At 41.3% G+C, this 25,120-nt stretch overlaps 1 protein-coding gene across 1 annotated transcript in view; it reads left to right on the top strand.

Moving 5' to 3' along the window:
- Nucleotides 1-25,120, top strand: part of LOC121158981 — a gene marked incomplete at its 5' end in the record, with an annotated part of 260,310 nt that overhangs the window by 162,623 nt on the left and 72,567 nt on the right. The window contains 3 exons of the mRNA XM_040983966.1: nt 326-544; nt 2,597-2,849; nt 8,851-9,014. Coding sequence (XP_040839900.1) covers nt 326-544; nt 2,597-2,849; nt 8,851-9,014 — 636 coding nt within the window. The remainder of the gene's footprint in view (nt 1-325; nt 545-2,596; nt 2,850-8,850; nt 9,015-25,120) is intronic.

The following is a 25,120-nucleotide window of genomic DNA, read 5'->3' as shown; positions in this document are numbered from 1 at the left end:
AGTTTCATTTCACTTGATGGTGAGTGGTGTGAGGTATTGCGGGGTCCTTCTCTAACAGTTGATCTATTTTCATTTTTGGAAGACACACCACACTTTTTCTAGAGCAGTTGTGCAACTTCACATTTCTATAATGCTATATTTCTGCTTTCCTTAGTCATTCATTATAGTAAAAAGAAACCTAAAGATACTTGAATCCCAGTATTTGAAATCGTTTCACTCAGTTTTAGTTTCATGATGTCATCATTGAACTTCTTATAATATTTCCCTTTGGGTTGTCCTTGAAGCCCAAGCTTCACTCCTTCGCTCTGTTTGCTCGCCTGCACAGGTGTTCCTCGGGTGCTGACGGAAGCGGATCTGGGCACTTTGGGAAGCACCTGCGCTTCGTGCTGATGTCCGTGTCTTCGGAGCTCCAGCTCGCTCAGTGGCAAAGCCAGAGCTTCTGGTACACCCTCCTGCTGCTGGCTTCCGTGTGGTTTCTGAGGCTGCACCTGCACTACCTTGGCCAGTGGCTGTTCCTCCAGGCCATTTCAGCTCCTGTTACAAAGTGAGTGCTTTCCCCTGACAGCCAAAGGAATGTATTATGGTCCTGGAAGGAAATGAAAACACCTGTCTCATCCATTGACCATAAGCCCTAAAGTGAAGGTATGATTTGCAAAGATGAGGAAAATGTCTTTATTTGACAGCAAGAGCTTCTGTTATAAAGTCTCACGGGCTGGTACATATAAATATATAATGGGTACCTCAAAATCTATTTCAAGCTAAGCACATTCCTTTGAAGGTGACAGAATTCAAGCAGCTACCAAAGTCAAGCCGAGGCATGCTTTTCGAAAAAGCTGGTGCTTTAAAGAGTATCTCTCCATAAGCATCAATCCATTGACTGCAGAGACAGATAAGTATCTGCACAAGTAAAATGTGTCTTCACGGACCAGTGCAGTAGCCTAGTAGCTAAAATTCCCAGCTTGAATGCATCGGTTTTAATCCCTGCAGCCCCACTTCCCATCCAGCTCCCTTCTTGTGATCTGGGAAAGCAGTCCAGGATGGCTCAAAGCCTTAGGATCCTGCACTCATGTGGGAGACCCAGAGGAAGTTCCTGGCTCCTGGCTTTGGATTGGCTCAGCTCCAGCCGTTGTGCTCACTTGAGGAGTGAATCAACAGACTGAGGATCTTCCTCTCTGTCTCTCCTCCTCTCTGTATATCTGACTTTTCAAAAAATATAAATAAATCTTTTTTAAAAAGATTTGTTTTTTCAAATGTAGATGATCTAAAGATGCATGAATGTTTTCAGTTAAGAAGTTTGCAAAAAAAAAAAACTCCATGGAAAAGGGATGTATATGTATATTTAGTATACACACAAATATTTGCCTATTTTCGAATGTAACATTTTTGAAAGTCTTAATAAAATACCATACTGATTCTATTATAGATGATGAGCATTTGTAGATGCATACGTATATAAATATATTTACAATAAATGATGTTTTAATGTGGAATGCTTACAGTGTTATTCTCTCCCTTCCTGCTTGCGTTCCTCCATTCTTCCTTCCCTCCTTCCTCTCTCCTACCCTTTTCCAGCATATGCAGGGCAGAAAGGAGTACTGCTCTCAGCTCTTTCATGTCAGCAGAGGAAACCCCACCTTTACTAGCTGTTAAGAAGATTGCAGAAAGTGTCTCGGTAGCCCAATTTAGCCGATTTATTGAACAAGAGGAGACCTAACACGTGGCACCCAGCCTGTCTCGTTCCCCCTTTGATCTGCAGCATTGACCCAAACGAGAGCTCCGTGTCGCGTCATAGTTGTAGGATGTGCGATCACATCAGTGTTTCCTCTCACTATGTCAGGTATTGTGCTAGGAAAGGTATTTTTCATATTTACAAAAGAGCAAAGCATAGAACTTTCATTAAAACAAAAGTTAAGTTTATGAAAGAAAGAGTCCTTTGTATCAGACTGCATCCAGTAGGACGGACAGCGGTATTCAATAGGAATTAGTTGAAACTTCGGTAAACACAGTGAAATAAAATCTGCTCTGCACCAAAGAATCACAGCAAAGCCTGTTCTACGACACCTTGAATTGCCAGGATCAGGTGGGGCTTAACCCGTGGGTCCTAAGGCTACATCCAATTGGCCATTTATAGCAACTGAAAAATCGGATATATTGCTTCTGAATTCTACCAGTCTTGTTGTATACACAAGTCAAGGTAAAGGAGCAACCTGCAAAAAGTCTCAGAATAATTAGTGTATTTATACCTATTTCTAATGTGTGTAAGAATTTGACCAGTAGAAAGTTCATTGATGTTTTGCATTTTGAGAAGCTTAAAAATAAGCACTGTGTGAGCTGTAGGGAAGTCTCAGTCTAGAAAATGTTCCACATGCTTTGCATGTTTGCATGTGAGACTGAGCAGAGCCAGGGAGAGTAGCACTCACCTTTTTGTTGAAAACGAGATATTGGGGTGGTAATCGGAGATAACACAGTTTTGAAGTTTTATTGCATAGCAAGTTCCTTATACTTAAAAGAGAAACCTCCGTGCTTTATTAAAAATTATGTTGTACCCTTTGCTGTCCGTGAAACTCTTGTTTGCATTCACCTGACTGTCCTGCAGATTCCAGTTTCTCCCTCACACAGTGGAGCTTTGCTACCCAGCCTCTTTACTTCACGTCGGAGAAGAGCTACCCATGGTTGCAGTGGGGACTTTAACGCTGAATGCAGTGATACTTCTTCTGGTTCTGGTCCAATGGGGCTGTCAGCTACTGTTTGCCTCCTGCCCTGACGTCTTGTCAAAGCTAATCATTACCATGGGACTATGGACAGTTCTAGACCCACTGGCAGTGTTTATAGTGGACGCTATCCTGGGGGTAAGTCAAATAAAATAATAAGAATAATAAGGATATGAGCCCTTGACATAGACTGTAGCTGTAGTGCATGAATCAGTTGGCATCCGAAGTTTCAATAATGATAAGCGTTCAATATTCATGTTGGGTTAAAACTGAGTTCCTCATAAAAATTGTGCACGTCTAATATACTCAATGTGAATATAATCTTGGTTATCTTAAACCCTGCCAAGTAAGCTGGAAATCATGCTAGAGGTCAAATCCAAGTTGCTTTGACATGTTTTCAAAATTGTTATGTTGAATATTTATTTTTTAAGTTTTGATAGCTTTGTTAGGCACACATTTCAAAAAAGTATCATATAATAATTTCTTTAAATGATCGCTTTTCTGTTACTTATCTCCTTTAATAGATGAGCTTCTTAAATATTTCCAGGTAAAAAATACGTTAGAAAATCACACCATGAGGCATCAGGTTTTACTTTCGTGATGGTAATGAAACGACAAATGTTATGCACTTGCACTCTGTGTTGTAGACTTTCGGGAGCTAGGCATCCCAAACGATGTGATTAAAGAACTCCATGAAAAAGAAGCAATGACAGTGATAGTGCCACTCTTCAAGCGATACTTTTTCAAGTATCTTCACATAATTGATTTGATTTCATATTTATAATATGCAAGTTGGCGTGGCAAGTATTCGGATTATGCACACGGGAGAAAATAGAGAATTACACAACGTGTTAAATATCTGAGAGCCAGTTCTTCCAGCAACTAGATTAGAAACCAAGTGTCTGAATTCTGAGACAAAGGTTTCTTTCACACTGATAAAATTGGGACTTCAAATGCTGAGACAGTTGCCTCGTACGCTCAGATATGTGCTGTCCCTGCTCATCATTTCATCACATCACACTTCAGGTCAATTGATATGCGTGTTTGTACACACCCGCATCCCAAGTCACTTTGAATTGGCAGGTCTTGCAGTTTCCTGGGGAGGATGATTGGCAGGTGTGGATTGCCAATCACTTTCCATACCATACTCCTTTGCAGGAAGAACACAAACTGTTGTGGCTTATTCTCAGATCTTCTGCTATGGAAGGGTTTGGGTAGGGTCTATCCCAGACAATGTTGAGGCTACTGGTTAAGGGACCACAGCCAGAGAACCACCAAGGCAGCAGACAAGCAGGAGAGCTCATAGGAGCAGCTTGAGAAGATCTACTAACGTCTATTGAACTTGGCTAACTTATGTTCCAGCGCTATAGAGCTTGGCTAACTCAAATAAGCCTCAATGAGGCACCCTTCGCTATCTTGTCAATTCAACACAAATCTCATCCTGAAGTTTAGTAACTTTGGCTCAAGTCACCGAATGCTTTAGGATGGGATCATCAAGGAGGAATTGTGTAGGCAACCCATAAAATCATTCAAGCTGAGAAGAACTTCCACTTGCATTCATCAAGTTTTCCAGAAGTTTCCATAGTCAAAGGAAAGGAAATATGAGTTTTAATCAAATGTTATTATGTCTGTAGACCTAGCCATAAGTTTATGCCTCATAGAAGACAGCTGATGGACACCATACATTTATCTCTTTTATCAAATATTCATTTATAAAAGTATCTCAAGTTATATAAAATATTGTCTCATATATGTTTTATTCTTCATTTAATGGTAACACATTACCAAATTAATATATACGATCTGAGACTACATTCTCTGAGCCAAAATAGATGACAGAAATGGAGTGTTTGCTGTATTCCATGCTAACTATGTTGAAAACTGAGTTTACCATCAATAATGTGCTTTTAGAACCAAGGATCAAAGTGCCTCCTTTTATATTACTCTAAAAAACGTCTTCTGCATCCTGGGTAATGTATTTGGCAGTGCAGCCCAACAGAGCTTGTTCCCATTTTTGTCTCTCTCTCGGGCCACACTTTGATGCTCGTAACCTCCCGGAGGCTCCGATTAAAATGCACATTCTAGTTGGGCAGGTAGTGCCTGAGATTCTGTGTTTCCAGTAGTTCCTAGGTGATGCCAATGATGCTGATTCTATGCATTGCCTCGTGAGTGTCAAGGTACAGAGCCCAACAACACTGCCCCATTTCCTTTTGTTCTTCACAAGGCTGAGTTTCCAACTGGCTGAGGATTCTTATGCTTCTCTTAACCGAGCTGGAGTCCTTGGCACTCTGAGTTCATTTAACATCTTCTTACATTCCCAGTGACCACTCTGCTTCTTGCTGACTGTTGAAATGCGAAGAGCCTGATACCAAGTTCAATGAGGAACTGTATGCAGATCATTTAATGCAGTTGAAATGAGCTCAACAAATACATACAAAGATTTCAAGTTTCTAGTCCCGGGATTGGAGATGGAATCATATGCCAAGGGAGTTTGTCAGCATTTGATGATATTGTTTTCACTTTCAGTATGTGATATTTCCTGATGACATGCCAGAAGAGGAAGCTTTCTGAGTCAGAACTGGCTGTATTTTGTACCTTATGTCTAAGTTGTATTGGTCTTTGCTGGTTAGAGTAGGTAGAGCAGAAGCCATCTGGATTCTTTCCACATTTCTACCCCCTCTAAGACTCCAAGCAAACAAGGAGGAGACTGTCATCAAAGCTTGTTGAGCAGAAGACAGAGAAGGGGATGTCTGCCTTCTGGGAAGAACCTGATCTGTTGCACCGCAAAAGATGAGCAGCTGTCTCTTAGGATCTTCTGAGATCTCCTCAAAACTTCATCAGTCTTTCTAAAACGGATTTCCTCCTTCCAATCGGGCCCCCCGGGGAAGACTGATAGCTGAACTGCTCACCAGATCAAGGCAGCTAACAAAATGAGCAGTGCTAACTCATTCTGAGTCCTCGGATGCAATCCATAAGGAAGTAGCCTGCAGCATGGCCAGCTCTGAACCTTGCAGAGACCCAGGGCTTGATGGAAGCTGACTTGAATTTTAATAGATGAACATAGCATTCATCTCTGCCCTGCCCCTTTGGAAAGAAAATCCAAACATTTGTTCCTAACATAACAAACTGTCAACTCTCCTTTGAGAACCATTTACATTATACTGAGATGACATCCACTTCTGAAACCTTTACAAAAGCTCTGAAGTTGTGTGTCATCTAGACAAGTAGCACCGAGATGTCCTGCATACCTACAGAACTGCATTTGCACATGTCCGCTAATTGAGTTTAACTGCCTTCTTGGGTGATTTGACGATGGACTGAGATTTGAGAAGTGCTGGTCTAAAGCAGGGGTTCTTGAAGTGTGATTCCTGGAGCAACAGTATTCACGTCACCTGGGAACGTAGCAGAACTGAAGGAAATCTAGGACCTTACAGCACTGACTAGAATGTCTGCACAGAGACCCAACAGGATGCGATTAAAAGGTGACTCCAATAGCCATTAAAGTTGGAGGACGGTTGTTCTCCATGGATGACAATTATCAGAGACTTACTGGTACTCAAACTTGAAACTCAGGCTGCCTGAGTTCGTAGCTCCAGGCTCTGCAGCGCTTCTCCCTTGCAGCTAGAGCAGGGACTCATTTGAGTTTGATTCAAGTTGTTTTGTGTTGTGGATTCGCTTTATTTATGGTGATCTGAAGGGAGATGTGGCAGATGGAATGCTTTGAGGTTGGAACACAGGGTGGCTATTGATGTTTCTAGGCATCCTTGCCAGTTGCTCAGTGTGCTGGCTGCAAGGTAGTTTGGCAGTGTGTTCCCCCATCGATGGAATACTGGATGCATAATTCTGTTGAATTCAGTTCTTTCTCTAGCAGAGCCCTCATTTGGATAAACATCACAGGACAGATTTGCTGTTGGGTATTTTAAATAGCAAAAATGTATTTTTGACTGCATGCGTTCTGTCTTGGAGTTTAAAAGATACAGAACAAATATGTCTTTATTCCTGTCTTTACCATAGACAGAGATAAGAACATCATCCTTGAATGAGGATTAAAGAAATATAGAATGTAAACACTGACATTCTGAAAAACAGTTTTTTTAAAAAATGTTTTTTAAAAAGACCCACAATGTTCTTTACCACTGATTTCACAATACTGTTGGGAGAGTCAGATGGCGGACAGACCGGCAATAATCTTGAAAAGTTTGCACGTGACACAGAAGGAATAAAGAGGAGTATGCTTTAGCAATGGTGTTTTAGTAATGGTGTACTTATTTTTTGTTTTGGTGGACAGGAGAGCCGTTTTCTCAGTGGCCCAGGTGGGAACACATAATGTGGCTATGGATTAGAGACCCCCATGCATAACAAATGGTAAGGGCATCAAGTGCTGAGTACATTTGGGAAGTACAGGCAGGCTTTAATTGACTTTACGATGGTGGCAATGGATCCGCCTTCAGTAGATGCTGGAGTTGTGATGCCGAGTTTGCGTGGGCCAGCTCGGACCGCTGTGCTTCTCTTCGTTAATGCCGGTAAGGGCAGCAAACACAGGTGCCGGGCAGTGCCCTGGCCTGTCGCCCTGGTCACCCGCGACCCCTCTGATTAGTGCTCTGTGCTGCCGAGCCAGGATGTGTGGAAGCCAGGTGCAGTCACTACCTTTTCCACTTAACATATTTTCAATGGATTCTAGGAATAAGATGAGCCCCTTAAAGATCAGCGTATCTGTTCACTCTCAGGTTCTTACTCACGATATTGTTTTTTCTGATTCCAATGTAGCAACACCACTATTATCTTTTCTATCCTCTTTGAAATGTGTTCTGTGTTTTTCTTCGCAGTGTCATCCTCTCAATGCCTGTGTATTCTTATTCTTCCACGTGTGAGTCCTGTCTTTCACACCCCCACACTTCAGTGTAATCTCCCCGAAGGCAGGAATTTGAAGTTCATGCACCTCCTGCTTTTCAGAGCTTCGTGATACCTAGTAAATAAACTGCTAGCATCCGTTATCTGGGTCATCCCTGCCACAGCAAACGCACATGAGTTTTGGTGTCATTGTTTCACCAATGAATAATGTATCTATTTATTTAAGAAACAGCAGAAAAATAAGACTTGATATGTGAAAGACAAATGCCTCCGGACCCTTATGGATCTGCTTTTCCAAATTCCTAGCAACAGATCCACATGTTGCAAGACAGACTGATGAATGAATCCAGAGTCCAAAAATAAAAGTGCAGTGTGGTCATCAAAGTGCGCTGGTTGAGAGCAGGACGGTCTGAATGCTACTCGTCGCCCAATTACTACAGTATATTTTGGCGTAGAGAAAACACAAATTAAACTGTCTAGGTTTGGTTTTCATGCACACATATGTGATTTGGATTAGTTAGTTTTGAAAGTGCCCCTTTAAGCTATATTTACATAATTGTCGGTTTAAGAACGAAATTCTTCCCTCCTCCTTGTCTTGGAGAAAAGTGACTTGGCATGTGTATTTGTATGGTCCCTCCATGTGGTACCATGAGCGTCGTAATTACGGGATACTCTCATTATTTAAAACCCAAAGGTCAGAGATGTCACCCAACAACACTGTAGGTCCTCAGCAATTTATATTTGAGTTTTAAATCGCCTTGTATTCGTTTATAACCCGATGGTGATGATGCTTTGCCTTGATTAAAATAAGCGCTGATTGTCAGATTTAACCTAATGTAAACTTTAGTTTCCAAGCTCACATTAAATGGCGTGATAACTTTTTTATAAGTACCTAAATTAAGCAATCTCTTTTATGCGCGGCACAAATTAGATCCTATCAAGTCTGCTTCAGAAACAAACAAACAAAAAAAAGACTTTGCCATCATCCTATTTCATTTCCTCATATCTTGTGCTCATTGGACTCCGAAGTTAATAGTATATAAATAAAATATGGCCTTTTACCGTATGAACTGCATGTTGATTATACGCACTGACAGTCTAGCTGAGAGAAAGAACAAGACAAACACAGTTAACTGTTGTGCACTGTGTATTGCAGAAACTACGTGGTAATCTCCAGTCTACGACTTCATGTGAAAACAGAAGTCTTATACAGAGCTGTTTCATTCACTTAATTGGATGAACAGTGTTTCTCATTCCTGCTTTTTGAAATTGAGTTTTCTTTTGCCAGCGCTTTGCCTATAACGAGGAGACGCCTGTGGCTGATGCAGCAAAACTGTACTGGGTGTTTGTAAGAATGGAACAACCGGCGATTCTTGGCGTGGGCATCACCGTGCTGGTTTACATCGCCCTGTTGGGCATTTCCTCCTTGACTTTGGATCTGTATTGTCTCAGGTAAGGGGCTTCCGTGATTTTGTCCTTCAGAGGTGAAACGCCAATGCTGTTCCCCCTTGAGGGTATGAGAGCTTGGTTCATGAGGAGGAGTTAGAATGACTTCTACATTTCCTAAGTTCTCCCAACCAGAGACCAACAGGGAAGCTGGAGTAAGCTCTGCTAGGCTTTGAGAGGTCTTAAAACAGCACCACCAAGGGGTGGGGACTTAATCCAATTAAGACCTTCAGGACTAAAGCTGAGTCCCAGGGCCCTAGTTCTCTGGGGGCGTTGCCCAGGGAGGTGGCTCTGGGGAGAGAGCTGGCCGTGAAGGCTGGAGTCAGGGCAGCTGCTGTGGGCTTCCTGACCTGCTGGGATTACTGCCTCCCGTGTGCTGTCCTCTGGCCTCCCCAGGCATCAGATCACGGAGGCCCACCCAGCCACGGACTGTGACCTCCAACACCGTGACACAAAACTCCTATCCTTCCCTCCTAAGAGGCTTGTGTTCAGAATTTGGTGAAATCACAAGCAGGTTAATGCCATATCCAACAACAACATGGGAAATTATCTGGGGAACTTGCTTAAGATCCACATTTTCTTCTTTCTGCACTCACAATCCCCTTTCAAAGACACCAACGGGGGGGGTATCCTTCCTTTTTGACCACGCTTATCATAAGATTTATCTTAACCAGATCACGTGCAAGCAGCATGTGAGCATTTGAAGAAATGTAAGAAAGCGACAAACATCAACTAATATCAAGCATTGTAAAAAGATGCTTCACTCTGTTGCTGGTTTCCTTTGCAATGCGGAAGCTTTACAGCTTGATGTAATTCCAGTTGCCTTCTTCTTCTTTTCTTTTTATTACCTCTGCTTTTAGTGTCATGTCTGAAAAATCATTGCCAAGAGCAGTGGCACGCAGCTTTTTCTAGATTCTCACAGTTTCAGGTACTGCATGAGTTTGGCAATTCTATTCTTTCTGAGTTGATTTTTGTGGATAAAATAAGGATCCAATCTCATTTTTTTTTTTTTTTTGGCACATGGGTACTGGTTTTCCTAATGCTATTGGTTGAAGAGACTATACTTTTCCTGTCATACTTTTTGTACGTTTATTGAAGATCTGCTGACTTTATACATGTAGAATTTTCCTGGTTCTATTCTGCTCCATTTGTTTATCTTTGTGCCTATGCCGTCCTGTTTTAATTACAATGGCCATGTTCTATAATCCAGCCATCTTACTTCTAGATATTTATTTAAAAAGAAAAACTTGAAATCAGGAATTTAAAGACATACTGGTATTGTTCCATTTATTCCAATACTATTCACTACAGCTAATAGATGGAATCAGTCTTATTTATATCCACAACATATAGTAATATATTAATAAACATTGTATTATGCTTTTTTATTGGAAAGGCAGATACACAGAGAAGAGGAGAGACAGAGAGGAAGATCTTTCATTCACTGATTCACTCTCCAAGCAGCTGCAATGGCTGGAGTTGTGCTGAGCTGAAGTCAGGAGCCTGGAACCTTTTTCCGGGTCTCCCACATGGGTGCAGGGTCCCAAGGATTTGGGCCATCCTTGACTGCTTTCCCAGGCCACAAGCAGGGAGCTAGATGGGAAGTGAGGCTGCCAGGATTAGAACCCGCACCCATATGGGATCCTGGCACATATAAGCCGAAGGCTTTAGCCTCTAAGGCTACCACGCCAGGCCCCAACATTGTATTATATAATAATAATTTTAAAAAGACAAAGATGACACTAATTCATTCTTAACGAAAATGTAAGCTAGTACCCCTATGTTTATTGCAGCTCATTTTTCAATAGCTTAAATGTGGGATCAACCTAGATGTTCATCATAATGACCAGATAAAGAAATATCGTATAAAAAGCTCAGAATACAATTCTGCCATAAAAAAATGAGATTTTTGTCTTTTGCAGCAAAATGCATACAATCAGAAACCATTATGCTTAGTTGAAAAAGACAGTCTCAAACAATTATGTGTTTTCTCTGATACCTGACAGTTAATACAGAATATCAAAAAAATAGATGGGAATGACACAGACATTGTGAGATAGGACTGTCATTTTTAGTCCTTGTTCATGCTCCTTTGGAACTGTGGTCTTCCTACTTCTAATTTGTTGAAGACTGTAGTTATAGGGGAATTAATTTTGAATATGCAACTGATTGAAATTATGCCTTTGCAAAAACTAATGCAGAAAATCAAAGGTGGAGAAAATTGATCTATGGAATGCCTGGAATCTGTTGTCTTCATATTAAGAAAATAATCGTTAAAGCTTCTCATTCTAGGCGTTCTTATTACCATTTTTTAAGTGTTGGGAAGAAATCATCACAGGGACTTTTCTAGAAAATAATCGGTGACAAATTTGGAATATTGGGGCAGTTACTGAAGATTTCGGTGAAAATGTTAACTCTTAAGTCACCTTGGAAGGCAAAGGACTCTAACTAGAAAAGAAAAACATGCCAAATGTGTTTTCAGATTTAGAAAAATCGCAGTACTCAAGGAATATTACAGAGCATTTGGCAAGTCAGAAGTACTCGTTACAGCTAGAATATAGCAAATGGGAGAAAAAGCAGTAAGAAGAAGTTGAAAATCACATAAAATAAAACCGCTGAAGAATTTAAAATAATTTCAATTTAGAAAGACCACACGTCCAATAGCAAAGGAGGGCGATTAAATAGCCATGATGGAAGGAGGAATTTAGTCTACGCGAGGAGCATCCCAGTAAGAAAATGATGTTGGGAAAGTCGGGTTTTATTTGAGAAGTAATTTGGGGGCAGAATAGAATTTGCGGGCTGATGGAATTTTAAGACCCAGGAGAAAGTAACATGTAGTGTAACACCCGATTTTTGAGTTGTCTGGAAAAGGGATGACTGGCCGTCCCAAAGACAGGCGTGAGATGGACAATACGTGCTCATAGGAGACAGGTGAGGAGTTAAACTTCCATACAGGTCGACCTGGAGGTATCTTTGATTTTTGTAAGGGAAAACATGGCTGAAGAAATTGAAAAGATGAGTGTGGAGAGTTCAAAGGTGTCAGAATGTCTTTGGATTTCAGTGCTGAGTTTTGGTGCCTTCCAGGGCTCACACTGCATTGAGTTCAGTGAGTTGATCTGTCTGAGCAAGGAATGTGCATGTGGGTTTTTTTTTTTTCCCTTCAGAAGTATGTTGTAATTGGAGATTGATTTGCAAAAAGATGTGTTTAAGAGGTTGGTTTTAAAATATGGGTGTGGTGTGCATCTATTTCTCTGCAGAAATGAATATTCGAAAGAGAAGAACATATTGAACGTACTTAAGTAAGGCAAGGCAGAGTGGAGTAGGTCTTTGAAGTGAGGTAGATTACAGGGGAAGAGAACTTTGGGCTCAGAAAAAAAAAAAAAACAGAACAAAACCACAACCTTTCTCTGATATCTGATATGACAAAGAGGAGAGGGTGGAAGCTCATGCTTGGAGGTGTGGGTCTTGGTGCTGGAGGAGTTGTTAGCATCCTGGTGAAGTGGCAGGTGAACTCGCTGCTCAACCCTTTCCCCAGGAGTCCAATGCCTCTGATGAAGCCCTTGGGTGTCTCACTGGGCTGTCGTCAGACCGTCTCAGTCTCCAGGGCTTGTTTATTGCTTACGACCAGACTCGGTTCACATTTGGACATGTCACAAGCACTGTTTGTCATCTTTCTGGGGCACATACTTTCCTGGGGAAGGAGAGAAAGTCTTCCCCCATCATTTCTGTTTTCATTTGGCCACTAACTTGTGTGGCTCCAGGCAAGGTTGTTCACTTGCTAGACTTTAGGTGTTATTGTTATTTTTTTTTGCATAGCATGATTAAAATAACACATATAAGTAGATAGCATAAGAATCTGATCATGAATAATCAGTCTGTTATTTAAAGTAATTCAGGTTTCTCCTGATATAAAGGGATAAAATAACATGCATGGGGAGAGGAAGATGGCCGACGTAGGAGGAAGACTGTGAGGGAGCAGCTAGTGAGAGAGGGATAGAACGCTACAGAAGCAGCAAAGAGGAACAGCAGAGAACCGCAGGGAGAGGTCCGTGAAGCTCCCTGGGACAGTGTGGAGCCAAAAAGATCCACACAACTCGGAAGAACAACGAGAACGGAGCAGGGCAAAGGCAGAGAAACCGACATCCCACTCCAGACCTGCTGAGTCACTCTTGAAAACGGCCTGACGGGAGACGCGGCCAGCTCGGAGGCGGGGAGATCAGGGGGATCGTCACCGGCGTGAGGCCTTCAGCAGCGGTGGAAGCAGACTGCAGCGGCCGGACGTTTGGTGAGCTGGGGGTTGACGTGGCAGCCTCCGCATTTCTTGCCCCCTGCTGAGGCTACAGCCTCAGAACGCGGAGCAGACGGCCGAAACTGTTGGGTCTGTGTGGAACTACGTACAGTGGTGTTGTGTTGGTGGCTGAGGGGGCCCCGGGAAGGCGCATCGGATGTTCTTGCGCTGAGGGGACCAGTGCGGCTCGGTGCGCAGAGGTAGCTGGCGAGGGTCTGGAGTCCCCCACATCCTGCCTGGTGAGTGCTTGAAACCACCAGGACTCTGAACGCCGCACCGAGCGGGCTGGGCGCCCCGCCTACAGCAGCAGCACCTCCGTAGCGCAGGTGTCAGGTGACAGGAGAACAGGAGAACAGGCGCCTGGGCCACTCCTCCGCTAAGGGCCTGTGTGGGGGAGCCACACGGGAGCAGGGGCTCTGAACACCCACACACCACGAGTGGTGGATTCACTGCATAAGAGCCACGCCTGGAAAGTGCCTCACCCACAGTCCCGTGTGTGGGAGACGCACCAGGTGGGCTCTGAAAAACCCTGCAGTCCCTGACACGGAGAACGCAGGGAGAAAGCACATAAAACCTTCTACGCCCTGCGGATTCCCGTGAAGGGAGCACACCCAGAGAGCGCCTCCATCCCGCCACGCCCTGGGGTGTCACACCTGTAGAAGAGGTGCCCAGAGTGTGCCTGGAATCCACTGGGCCCCCAAGGTGGTGCTCTACAGCCCCGGGCCCTGAGCTCTACAGCCCCGGGCCTTGAAAATTACCACGCCCGGCAACACCACGCCTACAGGCTCCAATCTCTACAGGAAAGCACCTGACAGCCCCTCAACACACGGGCCCATTCGCCTCACCAGAATACACCAACGCAATGGGAAAAACCACCAGAAAGAGTTGTGCTCCAGATGAAAGAGCCAGCACCCCACCAAACAAGGGCCAAAAGCCATTATCAATATCGACGATACGAGATGAAGACATGGAAGTGTTACCAACAAAGGAATTGATGAAAATAATGCTAAAATCTCTCAGAGACGTGGACATAAAGCTGGAAGACCTCCAGAACCGCATAATCACCGAAATACAACAAATCAAAACCAAACTGGATGCCCAAGATAATAAGATTGAAAGCCTCATAAACAGAATAAATGCGGCAGAGGAAAGGATCTCTGAAACAGAAGACACACAAAATGAAAGTGCCCAGCGAATTAAACAGCTGGAGACAAACCTCAGCAAAACTAATAAAATGATGCAAGAGATGAAGGATTACCTTAGAAAATTGAATATTCGGATCATCGGCCTCCCCGAGGGAGTAGAAAGAGAATCTGGGATGCAAGCAGTGCTCGATGAAATTATACAGGAAAACTTCCAAAACACTTGGAACACGAACCCACCCCGCATACAGGATGGACAGAGAACTCCCAACAGACATGATCCAAAGAGATCTTCACCCAGACACACGGTGCTCAAGTTCTACTCCAATGAAGACAAAGAAGGAATCCTGAGACAAGTACGAAGTAGAGAAAAGATCACATACAGGGGAAAACCCATCAGAATCACTGCTGACTTCTCTGAAGAGACCCTACAAGCAAGGAGAGAATGGACAAAGATCTTCCAAGTCCTGAAACAAAACAACTGTCAACCAAAAATAATCTACCCAGCAAAGATCTCATTTGTATACGAGAACGAAATCAGATACTTCAATAGCAAAGAAAAACTAGAAGAATATGTCTACACAAAACCAGCTCTGCAAAGTCTCCTTAGAAATGCGCTAGTCCCGGACAAAAAGGAGGCAAATCACAAACAAAGTTGGCAAATAAGAAGGTCTCCAAACTAAAGGCCGCACCAACAAGACAATTACATAGGCAACAACACACACACAACACAATCACATGGCAGGGCAAAATTGCAACCTCTCAATTTTAACTCTCAACACAAATGGTCTAAATTCACCAATCAAAAGACAGAGATTAATAGAATGGATCATCAAACAAGACCCAACCATCTGTTGCCTACAAGAAACGCATCTAACCAGAAAGGATGCAAAGAAACTGAAAGTGAAGGGATGGAAAAAGATATTTCACGCCAATAGACGAGAAAAAAAAGCTGGGGTAGCTATCCTAATTTCAGATGAGATAGATTTCATTCTAACTAACATCAAAAGAGACAGGGAAGGCCATTTTATACTGGTGAAAGGAATGATCCATCAAGAAGCAATCACCATCATTAATGTTTATGCACCGAATCTTAATGCACCTACTTACGTAAAGCAATTACTTACAGACTTAAGGGAAGACATAGACACCCGCACAATTCTTGTAGGCGATCTCAACACACCTCTAACAACAATGGACCGGTCTACGAAACAAAAACTCAACAAAGAAACAACAGAGCTCACACAAACAATAGAACAACTGGACTTAGTAGACATATATAGAACTTTTTATCCTAAGGCCACAGACTATACCTTCTTCTCAGCGGTGCATGGCACCTTCTCCAGAATCGACCACATGATAGGACATAAAGCGAATCTAAACAACTTCCAAAACATTAGTATCATACCATGTACCCTCTCAGACCACCATGGGATGAAACTGGAAATCAACAACTCAAAACTCCCCAGGAAGTATAGGCACTCTTGGAAATTGAACAATATGCTATTAAACGAACAATGGGTCAGAGAAGAAATTAAAGATGAGATCAAAAAATTTATGGAAACCAATGAAAACTCTGATACAACATTCCAAAACTTGTGGGACACCGCCAAAGCAGTGCTACGAGGTAGATTCATCGCAATCGGAGCCCATGTCAAGGCCCAAGAAAGACGCCAAATACAGGAACTAACCTCACACCTCCAGGATCTGGAAAAACAGCAGCAGAAGAGTCCCACACACAATAGGAAACAAGAAATCATCAAAACAAGGGAGGAGATAAACCAAATAGAAATCAAAAAAACTATACATAAAATCAACAAATCAAAAAGTTGGTTTTTTGAGAAAATAAACAAAATAGACACTCCACTGGCCCGATTGACCAAAAAAAAACAAGAGAAAGTGAGAATCAATAGCATTAAAGATGAAAAAGGCAACATAACAACAGACACTGCAATCATTAAGAAAATAATTAGAAATTACTACAAAGAACTGTACTCCCACAAATTTGAGGACCACCAAGAAATAGAAAAGTTCTTGGACTCCCACCACTTACCAAAACTCAGTCCGGAGGCAACTGCAGAATTAAATAAACCCATAACCGAGGTAGAGATTGAAACAGTCATCAAAGATCTCCCAACGAAAAAAAGCCCAGGCCCAGACGGCTTCACTACAGAATTCTACAAAACATTCCGAACAGAACTAACCCCAATCCTCTACAAGCTCTTCAAAACAATAGAGGAGGAAGCAACCCTCCCAAACTCATTCTATGAAGCTAACATCACCTTAATCCCAAAACCGGACAGAGAACCATCAGAGAAGGAAAACTACAGACCTATTTCTCTGATGAACATTGATGCTAAAATTCTCAACAAAATCCTAGCCAATAGAATTCAAAAAATCATCAGACAGATCATTCATCCGGATCAAGTAGGATTCATCCCTGGAATGCAGGGATGGTTCAACATTCGGAAATCCATAAATGTTATAAACCACATCCAAAAACTGCAAAACAAGAACCACATAATAGTTTCAATAGATGCAGAAAAAGCTTTCGACAAAATCCAACACCTCTTCATGCTAAAAACTCTAGCCAAAGTAGGCATAGATGGGAAAATCCACAACATAATCAAAGCAATTTATGAAAAACCCAATGCCAGTATCATACTGAATGGAGAAAAGCTAGAACCCTTCCCACTGCGATCTGGAACAAGACAAGGGTGCCCGCTATCACCACTGCTATTCAACATAGTCCTAGAGGTACTTGCAGAGGCCATAAGACAAGAAAAAGAAATCAAAGGCATACGTATAGGAAACGAAGAAGTCAAGCTTTCACTATATGCAGATGACATAATCCTGTACATAGAAAAACCAGGAGACTCAATACAGAAACTGCTAGAACTTATACGAGAGTTTGGCAGAGTGGCGGGGTACAAAATTAATGAACGAAAATCAACAGCCATAGTGTACGCAAATAACACCAAGATGGAAGAAGATCTAACCAACAGGATACCATTCAAAATAGCAGAGAGAAGTATGAAGTATTTGGGAATAAATTTAACCAAAAGCGTAGGAGACCTATTCGAAGAAAACTACAAACTATTTAAAAAGGAAATTGAACAAAACCTCAAAAGATGGAATAACATCCCGTGCTCCTGGATAGGCAAAATCAATATCATTAAAATGTCTATACTACCACAAGCAATATACATTTTCAACGCAATTCCAATCAAATTGCCCAAAACATTCTTCACGGAACTGGATACAATGATTCAAGAGTTCATCTGGAAACACAAAAAACCACGAATAGCTAGAACCATCCTGAAAAATAAGAAGTTAGCAGGGGGAATCACAATCCCGGACCTCTGGACATACTATAGAGCAGTGGTTATCAAAACAGCCTGGTACTGGCACAAAGACAGAAAGGAAGATCAATGGAATAGAATAGAAGCACCAAAAGGGAACCCACACAAATACAGCCAATTAATCTTTGACAAAAAGACCAATGACAACTCAAGCAAGTGGGAAGGACTCTTTAGTAAATGTTGTTGGGACAACTGGCTGATAGCCTGTAGAAACAAAAAGATAGACCCACATCTATCACCATACACTAAGATCCAATCTACATGGATAAAAGACCTAAACCTACATCCAGAAACCTTCAAACTCTTGCAGGAAAATGTAGGAAATACCCTGCAAGACCTAGGAGTAGGTTCCGACTTTCTAAGAAGGACACCAAAAGCAATAGCAGTTGAGAACAGAATAAACAAATGGGACCTCATCAAACTAAGAAGCTTCTGTACAGCAAGGGAAACAATCAACAAAGTAAAAAAGCAACCCACAGAGTGGGAGAAGATCTTTGCACACGATATAGGCGATAGGGGGCTAATTTCCAGGATATACAAAGAACTTCAAAACAACCAAAAAACCAAAACAAACAAACCACTCAAGAAATGGGCACGGGAAATGGGCAAACATTTCACAAAGGAACAAGTCCAAATGGCAAACAAACATATGAAAAAATGTTCCAGCTCCCTAGCAATAAGGGAAATCCAAATTAAAACATCGATGAGGTACCACCTAACACCAGTAAGATTGGCCCACATAAACAAGAACACCAACGACGCTTGCTGGCGAGGATGCGGGGAAAAGGGAACCCTACTCCACTGCTGGTGGAGCTGCAAATTGGTACAGCCTTTATGGAAATCAGTCTGGAGAACACTCAAACAACTCAAAATCTGCATACCATATGACCCAGCAATAGCACTCCTAGGAATATATCCAAAACACCTGTTTTACGACAAACCAACATGCATCCCTATGTTCATTGCAGCACAATCAGTAATTGCAAAAACATGGAAGCAACCGAAATGCCCATCAGCAGAAGATTGGATAAGAAAGCTTTGGTTCATCTACTCCATGGAATACTACTCAGCTATTAAAAAAAACCAAATGCAGTTCTTTGTGGCTAAATGGGCACAACTGGAAACTATAATGCTAAGGGAAATGAGTGAATCCCAAAAGATTAGATACCACATGTTTGCCTTGATTTAACCTGTAATTTTTTGTTTGATTGTTGGTTATTTTTTGAACCTGTCATTGATACTGTCTCAACCCAGATGTTTCGAAGAATGGAACTTGCATTATTTTTAACATATTGTCTACCCATTACTATGTCAATTAATTCCATAATGTTGTATATTGATACTGAGGCCTTGTTGGGGCTTTTAACTGACCGGATCTTTACTCTGTTAGACCTATCTTCAGACCATAGAAGGTCTCCCCAAGAGGCCACTGAACTTATCTGGACAATAAGACGCTGAACTTTATGCTAGGCATGTGTTTGCAAGCAATGAATCTCAACTGAACTTGAACTATGGTTATGCAACAAGGTGGAGGAATCCACCATGGGGGGAGGGGTATGGGAGGGGTGGGGGGGATCCCCAGCGCCTATAAAACTGTACTACATAATACAATGTAAGGAACAATAAAAAAAAAAAAAAAAGAAAAAAAAAAAAATAACATGCATGTAGTTTAAAGACTTGTATAAAATTAAAAAGTTACCAGAAAATACTATGTATCATTGATTCCGCATAAATGCATCTCCTGTGTCTTAAAATCAAATGACTGTTTAAAGTCACATTATTCATGGTCTGATATCTACATTTTTATTATGTATGTTGTTGGCAAAGTATGAAAAAATGGGCATCCAATTTTGTCATTGGCTAGGTAGAGTAATTGGGTATTTGCTTTAAAAAGAACAGATAAGTTATATAATTATGTTATAAAATTTTATATACACTGGGATTTCCCCCAAATTCCTACCCCCAACAGATTTTTCCCATTTTACTACAATTCCTTCATAAGGAATCATAATCCCATCAATATTGGACAGTCCAGCATCCCATTGTCTACACATGTCCAACTGTTTCATTGGGAATCCATCCTTCATCTGGAAGCAGAGGTGCATGTTGTATTATACCCCCACATCTGGATATGGTGCACCCCGGTACTCCATCACTATACATTTCCATAATTGAGAAGCCATGAAACAAGGTTAGCAACTGGTATGAGTGAGAACAACAGCCTCAGCAACAAGTTACAGCACCATGAAAAAAATGTGCCACTGAGTAACCAACACACGGGTGACAAAAAGCAAACACAAAAGTCTCTTGGAGAAAATAATGCCACCGTGTAATCCATGAGCCAGCAATGAATTTGACAAGATAAAAGGAAGTATTTGGAATAAATAAAACTGAAATTAAAAAAAAATCAAAACACATGGGATGCAGCCAAAAACAAATAAACAAACAAACAAACTGAAGCAAAAAACCACCAGTATGGATTGGATTCTTGAAGTTATGCTTTCCACACTGGTTTCCTTATCTAAGAGAAAACATACAGATAGATTCTTACAAGAATATGTGGCTAGGTGGAATTGGAAGCTCAATAATGGACGGAGAGATGGTTAAGAGAAAAACAAAAAACTGAAAGACCGTAAAAACAAAATGAAGTTCTCTGGAAAAAATCTGGAGAAATTAAACAAGTTTGGCCCAGAGGCTAAAACTAGCTCCTTAGTGTCTCTCCACCACACTCCACCTGGCCTGTCAGAACTTTGCCTGCTCCAGCACTGCAGGCAGAGTCAGCTTGTGCTGCAGCAGGAGCTGCTAAGATTCCTCTGGATAAGGACAGACTGAGAGTAACCTCCCATGGTGAGTTTCCATGCAAATTAATAAAATCACTCCAACAGATCAGGGGAATAGTGTCCTCTTGATGCTGTTTGCGAAAAATTTCTCCAAAATGGTGGGGTGCTGGCAGTTCAGTTCCTCCCTAAAGCAAGCATTGTCTGCAGCAGGTACCTCACTATGGACATCAGAAATAATACAGCAATGGCAACACAAGCTTGCGAATGGACCCTGCTTTGTGGCTGATCGGTTCCCATTCCTCCAAGAACCTGAGTAATTCGTTGTTGGAGGACTTCTGCTAGAAGTTTGACTCTGTAATTATTACAGAACAGTACGTTGGGGTACCAGAGTCTTGCCTTGCATGCGGAAGTTAAGGCCCTTACGACTCTTTGAGTTTCATTTTGTAATTTTTAGAAAAGCATCAGTTTTCCTCATGATAATTCCTTAATCCAGAGAGAATCTGTATTGTTTGGGAATAAAGAGGAAGTGAAACTGTAAAAAAGAATCAACAACTACATCAGAGAACACTAACAAACTCATGATCTAAACTGAGCCTTAAAACTTGGTGGTTTTATTTCAATTCTTTCCTCCAATATATTTATTTTCACAGTGTTAAAAAAATTCTGTACCATTAGCCCAACATCAAATGTTTCCTTTTAAAATTTTAATTTTTTTCATTTTCATTGTTTTCATTTTCATTGTTTTCATTTTAAAATACAGTTCCTTCTGCTCTGGAAATTTGCTCACCCCGTCTTTTAATCCCCTCCTCCTCATGGAGTTCCCCTATTTTATTAAAATAATAGAGTTCTTCATAAACAGTCGTAACTTCATCATTGCGGGCATGGACAATGGCAGAGTCCAGCATCCTATTTTCAAGGTGTATCTAACAGTTTCATTGGGAATCCATCTTGATCTGGAAGCAGAAATGCATACTGCATTTCATCCTCACATCTGGATATGATAATCTTCACTGCGCAAGCACTGTTCATTCCCTTAAATGAAAAGCCACAAATCAAAATCCACAATAGGAAGAAAACCAGAAATTTACAACGCCATGAAGTTGAACAACAAGCTACCGAACAGCATGATACCAATGTGTTGTTGAAGAAATTAAAATGCAAGTCAAAAAATTTCTTGAAGAAAATGATGCCACTGTATGATCCACAAGTCAGCGAAGAATTCAATGAGGAAAAAAAAAACTGTTTTGAAGAAATAAAACTACCAACAAAATATCAAAATCCACGAGATATAGTTTCTGCTAATCTTTGTTGGGGAGATGTATGTCCTATAGGCAACACATGGATGGGTTGTGTTTTATAATGCAGTCTGATATTCTATGATATTTGATTGAAGGGTTTAATCCACTTACATTTAGAGATAATATAATAGGTGGAAATTTGGTCCTGTCATTTAGCAATAGGTTGTTTATTAATCTAGTTTTCTGTTGTTATTTTACTGGGATGTTCTTCACATTTGCCTTTGGCTTTGGTGTGTGCTATTCCTTTTCTCTGTCAAGAGAACATCTTTAAGCATCATTTGTAGGGCAAGTTTGGAAGAGGTGTATTCTTTGAGCTTTTCTTTACTGTGGAAGAGTTTTATTTCATTTTCAAAGGCAAAGGAAAGTTTTTCTGGGTACATTATTATGTGCCGGCAATTTTTTGCTTTTAGAATTTGGAACATGTTACTACATGCTCTTCTAGTCTGTAGTTTCTTCTGACATGTCAGCTGTGAACCCAATTGCCATTCCTCTATAGGTCAATTGGTTTTCTTTCACATGCACATTTAAGGATCTTTTCCTTATGTTCAATTGACAAGAGCTTGATTATTATGTTTCGTGGTGAAGATCATTTTTGGTCAACCCTACTGGGAATTCTGTGCCCCTCCTGTATTCTGTCTCCCAATTCTTTCTTCAGATTAGGGAAAATTTCCTTTATTATGTCATTAAATATATTTTTAAACCCAACTTCTCTTTCTGCACCTTCTGGAATTCCCATAACTCTTCTACTTGGCCTTTTAACAGTGTTTTATAATTCTTGAATCCTTTTTTTTTTTTAGCTTGACCCAGCTCTACTTCCAGTGTTTTGATTGTTTCCCCATTTTAAAAGAAATATGTTCCAATTCTTATATTGTTTCTCCTGCCTCATTCATTCTATTACTGAGACTTTTCACTGAATTTTTAATTTGCTTTATTCGGAGCTTCATTTCCAATAATTCGACTTGATTTTCTTTCAATGCTGCTATTTCCTGTGTGACATACTCCTTAAAATCCTTGAACTCCTGTATGTGCTTCTAATTGCTGATAAGAAGATTTATAATGAGTTTTCTGTATTCTGTATCCCCTATTTTCTCTATGTATTCTTCAGTTCACTCTGAGGTTGGCAAAGGCTTTTGCTCCTTTGCAGAGGAGTCTTTAGTAATATTTATTGTGCTTCTGTCTCTTCTTTTGCACTTGGTCATTATACTTCTGGATAGCAGATTCTTCTCCTTAGGGCAGGTTTCTAAGCTGTGTCTACAACCCAATTCTACTATTGCAGTTGGCACACAGTTCTTTGTTTGCAGTCACTTGTACCATTCCCTCCAGTGAGTTCCAGATGTGGGCTCTTATGCTAGACTTCAAGTATGGTCTACATAGCCCCAGTTCCTGGCTCTCCATTCTCTATCTCCTGTGATCCCTTGCTGAGGCGGCACTCTTGTCTGTACAAGCTTTCTCCCACTTATGATTTGAGAAATTTCCAGAATCAGGGAGATACCAGGTGTCCTAAATAGCTAGGTTGTTGGTGGTGCTGATGCTGCCAGAACCTGTTGGCTGTTAGCTCTGAGAGCCACATAGACCTATTGGGTATTATTTTCTTTTCTTTTTTTTTTTTTAAAGATTTATTTTATTTTCACCGGAAAGGCGGATATACAGAGAGGAGAAACAGAGAGGAAGATCTTCCGTCCGATGATCCACTTCCCAAGTGAGCACAACGGGTCGATGCTATGCCGATCCGAAGCCAGGAGCCTCCTCCGGGTCTCCCACGCGGGTGCAGGGTCCCAAAGCTCTGGGCCGTCCTCGACTGCTTTCCCGGGCCACAGGCAGGGAGCTGGATGGGAAGCGGGGCTGCCGGGATTAGAACCGGTACCCGTATGGGATCCCGGGCGTGCAAGGCGAGGACCTTAACCACTGCGCCACCGCGTCGGGCCCTTGGGTATTATTTTCAATGTGGGACCACTGCAATGTGCTGAGCTCAATGAGTTCACTAACAGTTCAGCGAATGCACCACTCACTATTTTCCCTGCAGTTTCAAAGCCTTTGCCATCCTGTACAAAATGGTGCCCGATGTGCCTCTTGTGGGGTTCTTGATCTGCTGGCTATTAGTGAATGCTCAGTCCTGTCCCATAGCCTTTGCCTCCCTGCACAAAATGGAGCCTGATTTGGCTATAGTGGGTGTTTGGGCTATGAAATCCACCCTGTTCCTACACTGCCTGTTTGGGATCTGCTGTTTCTATCTCTGCTCCTGGTCAAATCAAACAAACCAGCAAGATGGGCAGTTCCTTGTCTGGTTTCACCTCTTAAGTTCCCAGTAAACTCCCCTTCCCACCAAGCTGCTGATGGAGCTGTGGACTCTGGTTCTCAGATCACTTTTTGCTGTACGTCATTGGGGTATCTGGTCATTGCAACACCACACCATTGTTTCTGCTGAGTTCACATGTCCATCAGCCTCCAGTTGCTCCTCTACTGTCGGTCTGTCCTTTCCTATTTCCTGGAATGTGCCTTCTCTGCTTCACCTTGGCTAATGTTTCTTCGTCTGTTTAAACATGTCCTCACCCTATTCCACCATCTTGATTCTCAAGAAATAATTTTCTCAAATGTTTACTTCTTATTTTATTGATATAGGGTAAAGAAACCCGATGAGTTTCACAATACAGATTTTAGGAGCATTCATTCCTATTTATTTATTTATTTAATTTTACAAGGACAAACTTTGCATTCATTTCACAGTCATGGGCCAGGGAAAGAAGTCAACCAATAACAACTAGGGAACAAAAAGCACCCCAAAAATTCAGGCAGGAGCTGCAGAAAGGAACTAAACCTCACGTATCAATTTTGCTTACATAAACTGCTTGTGTTGATGTTAAATAATTTATATGAAAAAATGTTACATGTTCTAGCAACTTTATGAAGACTTCATGTCTGCACAATATTTTATGAAATATCCCAGTATTTCTTTATTATGGAACATTAGATTGTTTCATATTGTTGTGTGTGCTATATATAATTCTATAAACATCAAAAGGCAAAGAATCTCAGTCAACACTGAGACCTGAAAACCAGGAATATTAATCCAATGAGCGATATATTTCTAAGACAGACGATCTAAAAGAGAGACTTATCAAACCAAGTTCACATGATAAATTATTCTTTTTAAGTCTTATGGAAAAACGAAGTGCTATTATTTTTCTAAATGTGAGTTCCTTTGCTCAGCAATTCACAAAATATTTTAATATGTTTAATATTCC

The sequence above is a fragment of the Ochotona curzoniae genome, unplaced genomic scaffold (genome assembly GCF_017591425.1).
Source record: "Ochotona curzoniae isolate NIBS_2020 unplaced genomic scaffold, NIBS_Ocur_1.0 contig_4064, whole genome shotgun sequence".
NCBI lineage: Eukaryota > Metazoa > Chordata > Mammalia > Lagomorpha > Ochotonidae > Ochotona > Ochotona curzoniae.
Note: the sequence above shows the minus strand (reverse complement) of the source record. Positions and strands in the feature narration are given on the sequence as shown.